The sequence below is a fragment of the Furipterus horrens genome, unplaced genomic scaffold (assembly GCF_987537825.1).
Source record: "Furipterus horrens unplaced genomic scaffold, mFurHor1.1.pri manual_scaffold_11, whole genome shotgun sequence".
Taxonomy (NCBI): Eukaryota; Metazoa; Chordata; class Mammalia; order Chiroptera; family Furipteridae; genus Furipterus; species Furipterus horrens.
Genome location: NW_028327181.1, coordinates 19,117,637 through 19,135,340, shown reverse-complemented (window position 1 = coordinate 19,135,340; position 17,704 = coordinate 19,117,637). Strand labels below are relative to the sequence as shown.

At 41.9% G+C, this 17,704-nt stretch overlaps 1 protein-coding gene across 1 annotated transcript in view; it reads right to left on the bottom strand.

Moving 5' to 3' along the window:
• The window catches only part of CRKL (CRK like proto-oncogene, adaptor protein), a 31,626-nt gene extending 16,122 nt beyond the window's left edge, over window positions 1-15,504 (bottom strand). The window contains exons 1-2 of the mRNA XM_090292032.1: window positions 14,687-15,504; window positions 2,467-2,932 (exon numbers count right to left, since the gene is read on the bottom strand). Of these exons, the coding sequence (XP_090148158.1) occupies window positions 2,467-2,932; window positions 14,687-14,997 (777 nt within the window). The 5' untranslated portion in view covers window positions 14,998-15,504. The remainder of the gene's footprint in view (window positions 1-2,466; window positions 2,933-14,686) is intronic.
• Window positions 15,505-17,704: the final 2,200 nt, after the last annotated feature.

The window sequence follows — 17,704 nt, the reverse complement described above, 5'->3', positions numbered from 1 at the left end:
ATACTATCAAGGGAAATATGAAGCTTCAATTACTGGTACATTTTGTCCTATTTGTCTCACCTTTCTCATTTTAATTTTAATACTTTTCTTTCTGGTAACCTAATTGCAACAGTCCCAAGCGAGTTGTTTTTAACAAGATCAGATAGGTATCACTAAGTTTCAGAAGATAACACAATTCACAGAAATATTCAGTTATGCTACAGCCGAAAATCTCATATGAAAAATACCATTAAGTAGAATTTGGCAAAGGTATATTACTTGGGCCCTGCTTACACTCCCTCCATGAAGCACCTAAGACACTGACAAGGCTTACATGGCCGGGTTAGTGTCATGAGGTGGCTCAGGTATGGAGACCTTGATCTGAGAGACTAGGAGAGCTATGTAATGGCCGAGTATATGGATTATATTAAAATATACACCATTAACCAGAAAGGCATTCTCTTCATTCTGGTCTAAGGCACCTACCTACCTATGTATCTACTCACCAAGCCTAAGTGATTCCCTCTATAGTACCTGATCTTTCTCTCTACAACCCCCTGTGCACTCTCTAAGAATGTACCAGAGATATGGGTTTCTAAAATGCACATCTTAGAGCCAGAGGTCAACAGGCAGGAGTCCCAAATGGAGCGAGGTTTTAACCACTAACTCAGTATGAAACAAATTCCCGACTTCCTTTAGGGTCTTAGAATTCTGACTGGGAGTTTCAACCTCCAAAGTTCTCACCCCGATGTGCCAAAACTCAGCTACCCAATACATGCGAGTTATACCAACTCTGAATGCTAGCTCCCTACACCTATGATGAAGTGACAGATGTGAAAATGCCTCAGAAGGCAGAAACCACTATGCAAAACTAAAAGGTATTAAAGAGTCCAGAACACACCAAGTTATTTTAGGATGTTGAGGAGTAAGGAGTGGGCGGGTCTATGTAGGGAAGAGAAAACCAGAAGGCCTACTTAGTCAAAACTCCATTTGTGCAGGCAGCTTCCTCTGTCCCCCCCCCCGCCCCCCTTGGTCTTCCACTAGGAAGTATAAAAGCACCTGCGTCCTATCCGGACCCTGGTCCCTGCCACAAGCCTCACTTTTTCCTTACAGACAACATGAAAGGGAGAAGTAATCATGGACTGTAAAACAAACCTTCAGGGGTAGTTCACTAAGATATGACTCCTAGTTCAGAGAATACCAAGGATAACCAATGAAAAAATACAAACAAATTACAGCTAACTTTTATCTGTGGGCAGAATGTTTTGCAGGTTAAATTGTGATTTTTTTGAAGCAACAGGCTCCATTTACTTCATCTTTCTGCCATGGACCCTGCCCTGCTTTGATCTTGAGGTAAAGACAGAGAACAATCACTAACTTAAATTGGTTTCTCTAACACATATGCAATTTGATACTATTAAGAAAAAGTATTCAACTGTAATCAGGATACTCATTGCAGTTTGTGGTTCACAAAGCATTTTCAGTTATCAATAAATGAACGAGCTGAGATTTGTGGTACCAAATCCCATGTTCTGATACAATAATATTTAGGGCCCACCTCACTGTGTTTTATAATTCACTAAAAAATATATGAGGCTGCTCTAAAAATATGAGTTTTTAAAATCTACTTTATTTGTCAGATTCTCCTGTCCTTTCTCTCCCCAGGACTGCCATGGGGTTTGTGCTCATACATGGTCACAGTGGACTTAATCAGATGTCTCACTGAACTTCTCTACCTTCTGGTAGAAACTGTGGTACTGCAGCTTTACCACCCCACCCAACAGACTCATCAACATACATCTTAAGAATTTTTTTGTATTTCTGCAAGCTACAGTAATATGCCAAGCTTCTCAAGACTCTTTTTAGTTAGAAGAACTGACTTGGCGATTAAAATGTTCAGGTTCTAGGCCCAGGCCAGGTAGCTCAGTTACACCATTGTCTTGATATGCCATGGTTGGTTGCGAGTCGTCTGGTCCCCCGTAAGGGCACACAGAGGAATCAACCAATGAATTCATAAATAAGTGGAACAACAAGTCGATGTCCTCTCTCTATATAAAATAAATATTTTTTAAAAGTTCAAATTCTATTTCATGCTATTGTAATTTACAAAATCTCTCATAAGTAAACTCTAAGACATTTAAAAATTATTCCCCTGCCTGGCTGGAGGCATTCGAAGACATTTATTCATATTTCTCCTCAACTCAACTGACCACAATGTTAGAAATATGGAAATGTACAAGTGGCTATGTGTGTGTTTATCTACTGTTGTCATTTCTAGGTCATGGGTCTTTCTTAACCACCATCTTTCCTTATTGGAACTTGGATGAACAAAGGGATCAGAAAGACAAAAGAATCATGTGGAACAATCACAGATCTTCCAAAACTGCCCAGTTCTCTTATTCCCGTGAATATAACTTTGCAGAAACAAAGTTAAAACTAAAGAGAAAAACTAAAAGAACCCCCCAAAACACCCTTCATAGATTTTACCTCTAATGCCAAGGCAGTCTTGTCATAAGCACAGGGTACTCTTTTCTGGATTGCTTTTGCAAAGACAGGTCCATTCTGTGTGGATGGCAAAGGGTTGATCGCTGCCCCAGGTGGACTGGAAACTGCAGGTAGAGGAGTTGTGGTCTGAGGTTGAGCATATGCATGAGCAGGTTCTGGGATCCCATAACTGTTGGAATTCCTATTTCCATGCTTGCCATGTGGTGAGGATCTCACAAGCTTTTCAACATAAGGGACAGGAATCATTCCAACCCGGCCGTCCTTGTTCCGGGCACTCCACCATTGTTCTTCAGGCTTATCTATTATCGTCAGGAGCTCACCTTTTTTAAAGGGCAGGTCTTCAGCATCATTCCCAAGAAAATCATAGAGAGTCCGTACATATTCCAGATTTTCTTCTGCTGTAGGCAGGTTGGGTGCTGATACAGATCCCATTGGTGGACCTTGATACCTTAAAAGAGGAAGAAAATTACTTTAAGAGAAAGATCTTACACTCTATACTAGTGTTTGTCAAACTTATAAATATTCTCTGTAATATATTATCTTCCTCTCTCTATTCTCAGTACGTAGTTACAAAGGTTCTGTCATACTGTTTTACTATTACTTGTATCATAGAAGTTAATATCCTGAATATGCCTTTTTAAATCACATGCCAAGTACACACACACACATACACATCCCATAACTGTTTTAAAGGAACTTTTGTTTACGCACAGAGACACCTGGTCTGAATTTACTTTTAAAATCTCCAAGTAAGTTCAGTTGCTATCTCCCTTAAAACCCTGTCACACACTCTTCCTCATGGTCCTAATCTTATGACATGCATCCTGCACACTTTCCTGGACACCCAACAGAGAAGATGACAAAGATCTCTGTCTCTGTGTCCCTCGAAATATAAGAACCAGAAAAGGGTTTATATGCTTTCCAACTTAAAAAAAAACACCTCACACTCCATCTTGTATAGGTACCATCATTTGAACATCCAAATGAAAGCATGTGAAGTTTTCACTGTAAAATTCACAGGACAAGAGCTCTCATCTAAGCATTAGTCCACAGACACAACACCTCTTTGCTGTGCTTACAGATTCAATGTATATTTGATTTGCACAACGCGTAATTACACTCCCAGAGACAATTACACAAGCACAGTCCCCTGCTCTCCAGCCAACATCCCATTTATAACGCCTCTTCTGCAAAAGAAAGAGGTCTCTCTCTTACCTTCTTTCAGAACCTAAGACATGTTCTGAAAAGTTGCAAACACACCACGTTTTGAAGAAGCTATTTTACCACTACCCCTCCCCGCATCAATAACTTTTCTGAAGCTCTGAAGCACAGTCTACACCAGAGTAACAAACCCTGGGCTTCATACAAAGAGTCTGCCCATCTTTAGGACATGACTTTGCCTGCAAGACTATTCACCAGAGCCAGGTTCTAGAACAGCCCTGAGGGAGTATACTAGGATACTCCCACTTAACTGTGGTTTCCAATTAGCTCATGGCCATTTTCTTTCTTCATTCCTCCTCCAATGAGCTAAGAAGTTATGTCATAACAACATGCTCTATGTTGAAACATTTTAATTTTTAAAAAAGCTTGCTTTCTAAAAAGTGTCCACATTACATTTGGAAAAAAAAAGAAAAAAAGGAAAATGAAAGATAAAAAAAGTCCCATAGTTCATGCCCTAATGTAGCTATAATTTTCCTTCCTTTCTTCTCCCCTCCCACAAGCCCAGTTTATAACCTTTTTAAAAAAAGTCCTGCATGCCTGTGGCAGGCTTTTTTTTTTTTTTTTTTTTTTTGGCCTAATATCATACCCCAGCATTTCCCTCATTGCGGGTCTTCTTCCTGATGACTTGCACAACAGGGTAACAATTCATTCTGGTAGTCTGCTGCAATGAAGCATCCCTGTTTTTCTGGATATTTAGTTTTTCTTTCTTCCTGTTTTAATTATCCATATCACAAATTCTTTTGACCATATTTCCCCTATACTGGATTTTCTGGTAATCTTTTCATGACTCTTGGTACATACTTGCCACACTACTTTCCAAAAGGCACTCATAATTTGGCAAAACTTAAATCTTTTTAAAAAAAAGAAAGATTTTATTTCTTTATTTTTAGAAAGGGGGAAGGAGGAGAGAGCGAGGGGGAGAGAAATATCAATTGGTTGCCTCTCATATATGCCCCATCAGGGGATCAAACCCACAAACCAGGCCTGTGGCCTGACTGGTAATCAAACTGGTAATCTTGTGAGATGATGCCCAACCAACTGAGCCACACTGGTCAGGACAATATTTTTATCTTTATAAAATTGATTTTTAGAGAGGAAATGGTGAGGAAGGGGGACAGAAAGAAGGGGAGAAAAACACCAATTTTGATGTTCCATTTATTTATGCATTCATCGGTTGCTTTGTGTATGTGCTCTGATCAGGATAGAACCTGGTAGGCTACAATTTATCTACCTGGTGAGGTACGGGTCAGGACAAAACTTGTCCCATGCCAGGCATTATCTGCAGTCTGATTTAATCCTGCCCTGGCCAGGTGGCTCAGTTTTTGGTCCCTTATACCAAAAACATGTTGCAGGTTTGATCCCTGGTTGGGAAGCATGTGAGAGGCAACCAAGTTTGATGTTTCACTCTCAGATCAATGTTTTATCTTCCCCCATCTCTCATTAAAAAACAAAACAAAACAAAAAAACCTGGGGTGAGGGCTTAAAAAAAGAATTGGCCCTAGCTGGTGTGGCTCAGTGCATTAGCCACCGGATTGCAAACCAAAAGGTCACCAGTTCAATTCCTAGTCGGGGCAACAAGCCTTGAATTACCAGCCAGGTCCCCGTTTGGGGGCGTGAGAGAGGCGACTGGTTGATGTTGATGTTTCTCTCCTCCTCTTTCTCCCTCCCTTCAAAAAATAAATAAATAAATCTTAAAAATATTTGTTTAATCCTCAAACCAATCTGGTGAAGTAGGTAGTTAACCGCATTTTACAGATGATGAAAGCAAAGCAGTGGTTAGATTTGCACTCAGGTGCTTAGTTCTAGAGTCATCACTCATAACCTCTAAGCTAAGTCAGCCTCATGAATTAACCCTGCACCTTTCAGGTATATAAGAATTAATGTCATGTAAACACACAATACAATATACAGATCATGTATTGTAGAATTGTGTACTTGAAACCAATATACTTTTTTAACCAATGTCACCCCAATACATTCAATTCCAAACAAAAAATAAAAAAATTGTCATAATATGTCCCAAACAATAGTTCCTCCCCACCCCACCTCCTTTAAACTATACCTCTCTTTCTATTTCAAGGGCCACAAAGATTTTGTAGAAAGTTTGAGTAGTACTACATAAACCTTAGATACTTTTCTAAGAGCATAATCAGTTGCATCTCAGACCCCACCCATCCAAATGTATTTTATCGTTTGTATAGTTAAAAATTAAAAGTTCATCCTACAACACAGATTGTGAGGACACTATTACAGCTTCAGTGGAAATTAACCTTAATGAAACCCATTTACCGAAATAGTCACTGGCCTTACTATGTACTAAGAATCTGGGAGACAAACAATGAATTAAAACCAAGTTCTTGCTCTCAGAAGACAGCCAATTTAATAAAGGAAGAGACTAGAAGACAAATGAGATCAAAGTGTAATGAATGTGTCATGACAGGGTCAAAGAGCACTCAAAGGAAGGAGTGAATTCTGCTAATGGTCAGAACAGGCGAGGAGATAATGCACAAAAAGCTGAAGACTAGTACTCTTTGAAGCTGATGGATTTTGTGTAAGATAGGCTTACATATTTTGGTTCTGCTTCAGAAAAAGACTCGAGACCCAAAGGTTCAAAAGCTCCCTTCCTTAGCCTTCCCATAGCTCACAGGGCATACTGCTGGTTCCCACCTCCAGAGGTCAGCAAACTTCTGTAAAGGGTGGGTATACATTTGAAGCTTTGTGGTTTACCTATGGCCTTTGTTGTATATTCTTTATAATATATATAAATAAATCAAATCTTTAAAAGTTTAATAGCCATTCTTAGCTCTAGTACACTATATAAAAACTATCTGGAGTCTAGCCTACAGGTCTGTAAACTATGGTATGCAGACCATTATTCCTACTGCATGGTTTTATAAATAAAATTTATTAGAACATAAGTCAAGCCCATTCATTTACATGTTATCTATGACTGCTTTTGCGCTATAAAGGCATAGCTGAGTAGCTGTGACAGAAATTATATGGCCCTTCACTGAAAGTTTGCTGATTCCTGGTCTAGATTACTGGATTAAAGGAGAGAGAAAGTGCCTTTCAACTTTCAACACTTCCTTGGTATGTGTATAAATTTGATAAAGACAGACAGCAGCTTATACTTTACTACTGTATTGCTATAGAGACGTTGGCGCTCATTTCCTGTTTCAATACATGTGCAGATATCCTTCAATTTGACACCAAATCAATCTCCCAACCACATCCCTAACATTGAAGTCTCCCACCCTAGTCTCAAACTCATTTATTCATCAAAATCTCCTGCAAATTACACTTTAGATCCATTGTAGATGAAACTGATGATGATGCCAAGTCAAATACACTTGCCCTTTAGGCACCACTGCCCAAAGAAATATGAAGCATAAAATCAGAATAATTAAACATTTCTCAATCAGTTCCCAGTTTGTTCCTTGATCAAGACTATAAGTAGCACCCATCAACTCCTCTTTAAAGTTTACATACAAAGAGTTTTCCAAGCCCATTCAAACATACTAAACCCAAGCTTTTCCTCCCTTGTGCCTATAGTTCATGGCACACTTGGAGTAGCAAGGCCCTGGAGGAATAATTGGTAACTGGCTTTTCTTATCTGATGACAAGGGACCTTCCATCTCTTTTGGTTAAAAGCAGTGATTTTCAACTTTTTTATCTCATGGCATACATAAACTCATTACTAAAATTCTATGGCATACCCCAAAATGTATTTTTTGCCAGTCTGACAGAAAATTTTGATTCATTTCACAATGGACAGCTATTATTGTGTTAGTTGTTTTCATTTTTTATATTTGACAATCAAAGAGCCCCGGCCAGGTAGCATCATCCTGATATATCAAGGTTGCGGTTTGATCCCTGGTCAGGGCACATACAAGAATCAACCAATGAATGCATAAAGTAGAACAATAAATTGATCTCGCTCCCCTCTTCTTCCTCTCTTTCTCTTATATTAATAAATTAAACAAACAAACAAACAAACCTGACAATCAAAGAGAAAAAGAGGTCAGTGTCCCTGACTAAATAATCAGGTACTACATGTTTTTAAAATTCTATGGCACACCAGTTAAAAATCACTGGTTAAAGCATTCCCAGTTTCATGTATAAACCACAGCTAAAACGTTTTCTTTAAACCTGAATGTTAATACCTTCTATGTTTAAAAATCTCCTTATCCATGCTGAAGAAGCAATATGATCAACTTCTGGTGAGAAAGAGTTTCAAAGGTACTAATAATGTTCTGGTTTTTAAAAGGGGGTACAGGCCCTGGCTGGTGTGGCTCAGTGGATTGAGCACCAGCCTATGAACTGAAAGGTCACCAGTTCTATTACCCACCAGGGCACATGCCTGGGTTGTGGGCCAGATCCCTAGTCGGGGGCGCTCAAGAAGCAACTGATGGATGTTTCTCTCCCTCTCTTTCCCTCTCTCTAAAAATAAATAAAAATATTTTAGAAGAAAAGAAAAGGGAAGGGATACATAAATACTGAAGATTTTTCTTATTATATACATGCATATATACACTCTCTTGTATGTATGAAGTATTTCACAATAAAGAGTTGAAAGATAAAATCGGTAGTAAAAGAATCAATACCTGGAAGACTGGCTAAGTACCTCTCTAGTAAAACTGCTTCAAATAACTTAATCCTTCTTTGTCAATCAGCGAAATTGGGACCTCTCCCTTCCATCTCTGGACATTCACACCACCACTAATGGTTCCGCTTCTATGTCTCTTCACCTCCTTCCACAGCTTCTCTTCATCTGCTCATTCCCATTATGCTCATTCTGGGGGTTCCATCTAAGCTCAGACTACCAAATCCATAAATTTAGCCTGCAACTCTCTTCTTAATAACAAATGCATCATATCGCTAAACAGCACCTGGCTTCCCAGTTTAAAAGAATCATTCTCTCCCCTGACCCTTTCTCTTCTATTTTCTCAATTAAAGATATCTTTCCATCATCCACTTCTGAAGGCAAACTTCTTCCCTCACCTTGTACACGGAACTCCCCATAAGACCATCAGTTTCCATTTTATATTCCCAAAGCATTTGATCTTAGTTTGAGCTTCTCAAAACGCACAAAAAGTCCTGGCTGGTGTGTCTCGGTTGGGTGGAGCACCGTCCTATGTACCAAAAGGTCATGGGTTCCATTTCCAATCAGGGCACATACCTAGGTTTGGTGGCGGTTTGGTCCCTGGTGGGGCACGTAGGGGAAACCAATAAAAGTTTCTCTAAAATCAATAAATGTATCCTCGGGTGAGGGTTTTAAAAAATGCAATAAAAGTTAAAGACTAGCAAGCACCCTTTCAAGTTGACAGATTTTGTGGAAGACAGGCTTACATATTTTGGTTCTCCTTCATTCTTCCTTCCTAGCTTGCTGCCCATCACTCACATAATTACAACTCTGTGCCTTTCCCAGCAGGCACTGCCACCACCTCTTCTACCTCATATACTTGTTCTCATTCTTCAAGAATCAAGTTTGAAAGAACATCTCCTCTTTCAAGTCTTCCCTAACCCTTTGGTTGATCATACTTGCTTTTAAGCTCCCATGGTATTGTATTTTAATTTGTTTAATATACTGGGTTGCACAAAGGCTAGAATCATGGTTTATTCCCATTATATGTCTTGAATCTAGTATTGGGCTTTGGTATAGAGTAGGCCTATATGTACTTAAATTCCTGCTAATAAAATTAAAATGCCAAAGACATAGGGAAGCATTTCCCATTCTAATTTCTATACTTTTTCTTCTGAAAACACAAGTGTTTTGTCATTTCAATTTCCTAAACCTGGTTTAATTGTTACACAGGCAAGGAAATCCTGGGTTTGCCTTCCAAGCCTCTTTACCTCACCACTGCTCCACTCATACTCTTAGCCATCATTCCAGACTAGCTGCCACATGCCTGGGTCCCCATCTTACTGGTTAGGATCTTAGCTCACTCTCTAGGATAATCTGAACTCCCACTAATAAGCACTGTCTCCTTTTACTTATCAGAAAGAAACGAAATAATTTAGCCTGAAGGAGCCTTAGAAATAATCTAGTCCAACTATTCAGATCAAAAGGAAAATTCTTTCTTAGGTAAAAAAATTCTCTGGATTTGAGTCTCAAACAAGAGATATGTCAAAAATCAAATGGCTATCAGTATTTTACATTTCATGGGAACACAATTCTTAACTGGGCAAGTTTCCATTCCAGGTATAATGACATTGTTCTTATATCTCATCTGAGTTGAATTTAGATGATTTAAACTACCTGTAAGAAGAAACTCAAAGGTTTATTCACAGTGCTGAATCCTACGCTAATCAAAATTACTGGTAATCCTTCTCCCCTACTTCTAATTAGGAAAGTCCAGATTTGAAGTCCCTTCAATATTTAGAACAGGGGATGTGGGAGAAGGTGTAACCCTGCTGCCCGCAGTATCCTCTGGTCCATGCAGAGTTTCCTTTCTGCTTCACAGGTTTCAGGGTCCCCCTCTGGGCGCTCAGTTTAAGCTGAGCATCCTCTTCCAGTTCTCCCACAGCTACTTTACCATATTAGATAGCATGGAAATAGACTTTAAAATACCTCAGTAACCAGTAAGCTCCTCAAGAGCATGACAGGGACTGTTGATTTAATGTCAGTTCCACATCACTAGGTACATATGATGTGCAACATCTATTGAGTAAAAACAAGATTTTTTCTGAGGGTTAACTTGCCTCAGTTTTTAAATGTTTACTTCTCATGAATTTTCTCCAAGCCTTCATACATAAGCTAGAACTGCAAAAGCACATTACAGAAAACACACTTTCAAGTTTCTAAACCATGGGAAAATGCAGTTCATATCTCCAGAAACCACTCAGAAACCTTCTGAAACATTCTATTGTTAAACTGGAAATAGCCTCTATTAAATAAAAAAACACTAGTGCTTACCTGACTATTGACGAAAGCAATAAACAGAATGTTAAAAATGTTTACACTCCAATAAAATGGAGGTGAAAACCACCATAGGATCTTTATCAAATGATTTGTAATAGAAAAATTACACCCATGTGCAGAAAGAGAATCCTTTAGGGTTATTCAAAAGCAACAAAAGCCAGGTAGCTCTAGGAAAAAAGACATACGCTGTTTTTTTTTAAATAGAAAAAAAAAAAGATTTTATTTATTTCTTTTTAGAGAGAAAGAAAGGAAGGGAGAAAGAGAGAGAGAAACATCGATGTGTGAGAGATACATCGACTAGTTGTCTCTCGCACACCTCCCAACCAGGGACCTGGCCTGCAACCCAGGCATGTGCCTTAACTGGGAATTGAACCAGAGACCTTTGGGTTCACAGGCTGGCATGCAATCCACTGAGGCATACCAGCCAGGGCAACTCATGCCTTTCTTCCCTCGCAAGCATGCATCTACTAAAGTCTAAGGATCCCCATGAGACTTGCAACCAGGGAAGCAATGGGCAGTGGCAGCTCGTCCTCGGCTAACCCCTTGAACCTGTTTCCTAGGCCCCTTTTCTTTGACTTTCCAGTGAGTCAACGCAGCTCTGCCTAGGCTCTTTTACTGTTACTTCTTCTATCCTAAGCTCTTCCTTGTTTCACTGTCCCCAGCTTTAATAAACATAGTCTTTAAAAAAAAAAAAGAGGCCATCTGACATGCTACCTTTGGGGGGGTGGTGGTGGTAAGTTTACCATTGACAAATACAAAAAATAATTACAGTAATAAGATAAACCTAGAGGACAAAGTACCACATATACCAAGTCATCTGTTTCTTCCTTTCTATCACTCCCCTCCATCCCATCAGCATCAATCTTATCTCCAAAAGAGGGATTTCCACCAAGCCACAGCTGACTATATTTCTATCTGACCTGTGACATATGCCATTAGTCACCATTATTTTGCACCTGGATTACAGTAACAGCCCCAGGTTCAAACTCCTCCCATGGCACCAAGTGCACTCCATAATGGAGAAAGTATGTATGTCACCATCTTTCCCAGTACCTATCACTGGGATAAAATTCTCCTGTAAATATTTGAATGAAAATATAAAATTAGCCCTAACCAGTGTGGCTCAGTTGGTTGGGCATAATCCAACAAAGTGAAAGGTTGCTGGTTCGATTCCAAGTCAGAGCACATGTCTGGGATGCAGGTTCAATCCTAGGTTGGGGCATGTATGAGAGGCAACTGATTGATGTTCTCTCCCTCTTCCTCCCACCCTTCCCCACCCTCTTAAAAAAAAAACACAGAAAACAGAAAATTTAAAAGTTAACGAATATTCTTGCCCTGGCCGAATGGCTCAGTTGATTGGAGTGTCACCCTGTACACCAAAGGGTTACAGGTTTGAGCCCCAGTAGGGGCGTGTACAGAAGGCAACAGATCAATGTTTGTCTTTCTCTCTCCTCCCCCCCCCCTCAAAAAAAAAAAAAAAGGAATATTCCAATTAAAAAAACCAGACTAGAACAAAACAAGCACCTATTCATACAGTTATAACTTCCTGCTAAGCAGTAAACAAAAAATAAATTATTGACCATGGGTCATGTAATCCTGCCTTTAAAAAGAGCTCTCAGTTTTAATGCCTAAAAAGCTAAAACCACTTAATTTATCCTGTTTTAGGGTGTGAAGAAGCATTACACAGATTTTTGCATCAGGCCAAGGTTTTACTAGCCTCTTGTTTTCTATAAGGGCTAAAGACATAAAATCTGTAAATTTCAAGCTTGGGAGAGGCAATCCAAAGACTCAGTACAACAAAGTAAATCCATTCAGGGTCTAATACACCCAGCATTGAAGGGTGTCTGAAATAGCAGGGTGTAGAGGAGGAGAAACAAAGCAGAATGTGAGGGGGAGGGTCAGGGAAAGCCCTATTATTTGTGAGAAGCCTGGAACAACAGGTAGGCTTTCAATAGGTGAGGAGTGGGTGGAGTTAGGCAGTCAATGAAGAGCCAACAGCCTGAGCAAAGGTTTCCAGGGAATGAGTAAGCAGAGTAATGGGGTTGCACTAGAGTTGAGAGGAAGGACGCAAGGACAAACATCAAAGATAGATTTGGTATTTGGTGAGATGTGGTGTATGGAAGACATGGAGTTATTTTTTATGGGCAGCAGGAAACCACTGCAGCATATTCCTTTTTCTCCCCATAAAAGAGATCAAGCCATTTATTTACTTATTTTTTGCTTATTTAACTTCAGAGAGGAGAAGGGAAGGGAAAAAGAGAGGGAGAGAAATATCCACGTGCGAGAGATATATCAGTTGGTTACCTAGCCCGTGCCCCAAACTGGGGACCTGGTCTGCAACCCAGGCCTGTCCCCTTACTAGGAACGAACTGGGAACCCTTTGGTTCCCAGGCCAGCACTCAATCCACAGAGCCGCACCAGCCAGGGCTCAAGCCATTTATTTACTCACACTTTTTGTAACAGCTGTCTTACAGTACCTGTCATCTCAACATAAGCATAATGCCTTGCACATAGCTTGGCTTAAAAATGCCTGAAATTAATAATATGACTCACTTTCCCAAGTTAAGGAAGTCATTTTCTAAAACATATTACAAAATCTCATTAGAGTGGATTCTATGATTCTTTACAATCCCTTACACTGGAATTATATTGCACTCAAAGTTGAATCCAATTACTAGCATCTTCAGAGAGCTGGCAGATTCTTAGTGGCTAGGTCTTTGTTATACAGTATTTGATTTATAATCACTTTCTCTCAGTTTTTAAAGTCCATTTAGTTCAGTAGTTAATCTTACAGCCATTATACTGTCATGGCTTTGTTTCTCCTCTGTCTCTATTCCACAGTCGCAACACTTAGGCTAGGCATCCAGTGAGTACTCCTTAATTAATTATAGCTTTTAATGTTTAAAGCTCACAGTAATATCTTGTCAGCAAATCTATAAAATGAGAAACATTTCACCCCTTTCCCAAAAAATCAATATTAACACCCTGTCCTTTTAAAATAGATGTGTAAGAAACAAATTGGGCAGGAACAAATAAAATACCTTCGGTTTTAAATTTCTAGGCAAATTCTTCAGTTTAAATTTGGCATAATTTGAATAGAAGAAACCTCTGATAAAACACCGAGTAAATCGAACAAAAGCAAATAAATAGAAGAATGCATTTTACTTGGAAAAGGGATGCTTGATGCTCAGTGTCACTTTATGGTTCTTAACTATAAAACAGATACTATATCATTAGACTTAAAAAGTACATCTAAAATTCAACTAGGATAGAAAAAAAGTGGCATTCGAAAATTTCCCTTAGTAAGTAAACATTCTAGCCTTATTCTTCCTTGGAATATAACCAAATGGATATCTAGCCTATTAACGATCCAGCTTGGGGAAAAAGTATAAAGTAAAAATTCAAAAAGTCCTCATTAAAGCTAATGTACCCTCTTCTAAAATTTTTGTATTTAATGTATGATACAATAAGTGTCTGGCTATTTCAAACTCGGCACCAAGGTATCAATATACAATTACAGGTTTTTGTTTCTAAATGTGAAAGCATTTTCACTTGTCGACTGTTCCAAAGGCTGATGGACAGAAGTTCTTAACCTGGAGTTCAGAGATCTGCAGGAAGTTTAATAACCTTGATGATGTGTAAACGTGTGTGCATGTGCATTTTGGGAGAGGATGCCAACGACTATCTTCAGATTCTTAAAGAAGTCTGTGGTCCAAAAAAATTTAAAAAAAACCCCAAACAACAAAATCCTGCTTTAGTGTTATAACCAAATAGGGAACGTGACAAAAAACAAAAAAAGGTAATTTTACTTTTTCACTTTGCAACCGCCGCTAATATGTTTAAGACGCATCCCCTCATCCACCGTGACCCAGATCCTGACACTAGCCTTGCATTCGGAATGCTTTCTGGAAAATAATTTGGTTCAGACGAGGAGGAAATGAGTTCAATCACTCGTACCCACACACACACTCTTGGATCGACTCCATGCACCAACTCGGCCACTGTCGACCCTCTAGGGTCGGGTGGGTAGCACGGCCGGGAGCGTGGGCGCTCGCGTACCTGGGCGCGGGTTCGATTAGGGTGGTGGTGTCCAGATAGTGAATCTTGTAGAACTCCAGCAGGGCCGGCAAGTGGTCAAACTCCTGGTCCCCAATCTTAAAACGGCGGTTGGGCAGCGAGTTGATTATGTAGTGGGAGACCCGCGAGTTCTCGGACACCGACAGCACATAGTCCCCAGGGCAGGTGGAGGAGTCGCGGACTAAAAACATCCCGTGGCGCTGGCCCTGGAGCCGGGTCTGCGCCTCCTGGCGAGACACCGGCCCCATGTACCAAGTGGAGCGGTCTGCGGAGTCGAACCTGGCGGAGGACATGGTGTAGGGCCGAGGCTCTGGGGCGAGTCGGGGCGTCGGCTGCTCTGGACACCTATGCCCGGCAGACGGCTTTGCGACCGAAGAAGGGCCTCTCGGCACACCTCAAGGCGTGCTTAGAAGGCTGAGCCAGCACGTTCCTCTCGGCTCCGGGCCCACAGCATCCTCCGCCTTAGCCTGCCTGCTCCGGGGCCGCCTCTCGGAAGGAGCCGGCTCGGGGATTGCAGGACAGAGCCCGAGGTCGGGGCGGGAGAAGCCGAGTCGCAGCGGAGGCCGCCCCGGGGTTCTCGGGCTAACCCCCGTATCGGGAGTGCCTCCCTCCAGTCACTCCTGGCCTGAAACGCGCCGGCTCCGCGCTCCTACGGCTCTGCACCGACCCCAGCTGCTACGCCAAGCACCAAACTCCAAGGAGCGTCGCGCCTCCAGGGCGGTTTTGCCTAGCCGGTTCCCTAGAGCCACAGCAACAAAATGGCGGACGCAAGAGAAGCAGCCGGCCACCTCCCCCTCCGCTCAGCGCGCTCTGTGTGCGCACGCGCGGGCTCCGGCTCCCAGATGCCGCCGGGGCCCTCCCCTGACGTCGCGCGGCTCAGCCAATCCGGAGCGCGGTCGTGACGGTTCGGGCGTGCGCCGCTCGTTCCCGCTCCCGCGTTCCGGGTGGAGGCGGAGGATTCGGCGGCTACAGGCACTCTCTTCTTGGACCTTGGTACACCGCCGGGGGCGCTGTGGTTCCTGGGTTTCCTCGCGCTGGCAGGGAAACAGCTGGAGTCAGAGGGAGCGGCATTTCGAATACCTGCTCTGGGAACAAAGCATAACATGCAGGCAGAATCTCCGGCCAGGGAGGCGTGGCACTGAGATGAACTGGACAGCCAAGGGGACAGTCCCGGGTGGGCTGAGGTGGCTCAGGAAGAAGATGACCACGGGGGTTGAAGCGACAGCCAGATAAAGACTAGGTGACCCTGACCCGAGGTGTCCTGGTAGGCTGAGGGACCCGGAGTGGCCAAGTGACCCAACAGGCACAGTCGAGGGTAAGAAGGTTGGATTGACAGGTTTAAGTGGTCTAGGAAGCACAGCTTGGAGTAATGCAAATAAAATACAGACGCCTCTTGGGCGTGGCCTCAAGGCCTTCCCTGCTCGGGGTTCAGCCTGCTTCTCCGAGTTAGTCTTTCATTCCCCCCTTGTTTACCTGGCTCCGGGCGTGCCCTTCTAGCCTTTCTGTTCCCTACCCCCCAACTAACATGTACATTTTAAGAAAGTGGGGATCTTGTCTGTCTTATTCACCTCTGGGCCTACCTAGCACAATGAGTTGATGCTCAAGTATTTGCTGAACAAATGACTGTCGAGAAAAACCTCCAGCTACTGGTGCCATGCTATTGGCAGTACTGGACAGACAAGAAAGCATGTCCATGCACTTGCCAGTAGCGCAGTGGATCGAAGCATCACCTGGATATACCAAGTTTGATGGTCTCTATCCCCAGTTGGCACCTTCAAGAAACAAACCAGTTTCTTTCTCCCTTCTTCTGTCTCTAAAATAAATCAATTAAAAAAAATTTTTTTTAAATAACAAAGGACCTAGCAGTCTGGGAAATGCCACTCATGCGTCTCTATTTCTGCTTTATTGATCTGGACCCAAGTACATAGTCCGGAAGGAAGCCTTTTAACTTGTTACATTGCAAATTAATTACATTCAATTGAAGTTTAGATGGAAGTTCCTCAATTGCACAATTAAGTGAATTTTGAAATATGAAAATTTCCATTACACTTGACATCAAGATTGAAAATGTTGCTGGAACTGTAGTTTGCAAATTTGTGAGGGCAGGGAGATCTTGCTTTTGTTTTAAACTTCTGACAGCACAGGAAATATATAAAGCAGCTTAACATTACTTGTGCTTCAAAACACTAGTAATTGTCAAAATGACTTTTCTGAAGGCCTGCGAGCTAAGTGTCGCTGGTTCGATCTTCCAGTCAGGGTACATCAGAGAAGGAAAACTCTGACTCCAAAAAAAAAACCTCCGCTGCCTTGCGGCATACCTCTTTTGGGGAAAGGCTAAGGGAGTAAACCCCGACAGAAAATCCGGAGCCGGAGTCCCTAAGGCGGTTTGACGTTGTAGTCAACACCGGCAACTCCTGCGGCGCACCTGAAGCCAAGCTGTATCGACTCCGTCTTTCCCTTGGACCCTTCAGCTGCGAAGAGAGGGGGGGTCTGCTGCATGGGCAACAGCAGACCCTCCATATCACCCTGCCCAGGCTCTGTAGCTTCAGCTCCACTGGAGAGGACACTCCAGCGTCATCGCAAGATGTCGATTCAACACGGGAGGAGACAGATGCCGTGTCACTCCCGAGTTGGACTGCACAGCCATTCTCGGCGGTGCAGATAGACACTTAAGAAGCTACACCATCGTCTCTCGAGACGGACGGCTGCCAACGACGACGACGACGACGACGACGACATTTCACATATAAGCACTGTCTTGCCATATAATTTTAGGTTGAATTAAGAAATATTATCGCCCTGGCTGGTGTGGCTTGGTGGACTTAGTGCCAGCCTGCCAACCAAAAGGTCACTGGTTTGATTCTTGGTCAGGCCTCATGCCTGGGTTGTCAGGGTGTAAAACCTTGCTCATCAATGTTTCTCCCTTTTTTTCTCCCTCCTTTTCTCTTTGAAAATGAATTTTAAAAATCTTAAGGGAAAAAGAAAAGAAACTATCAATTC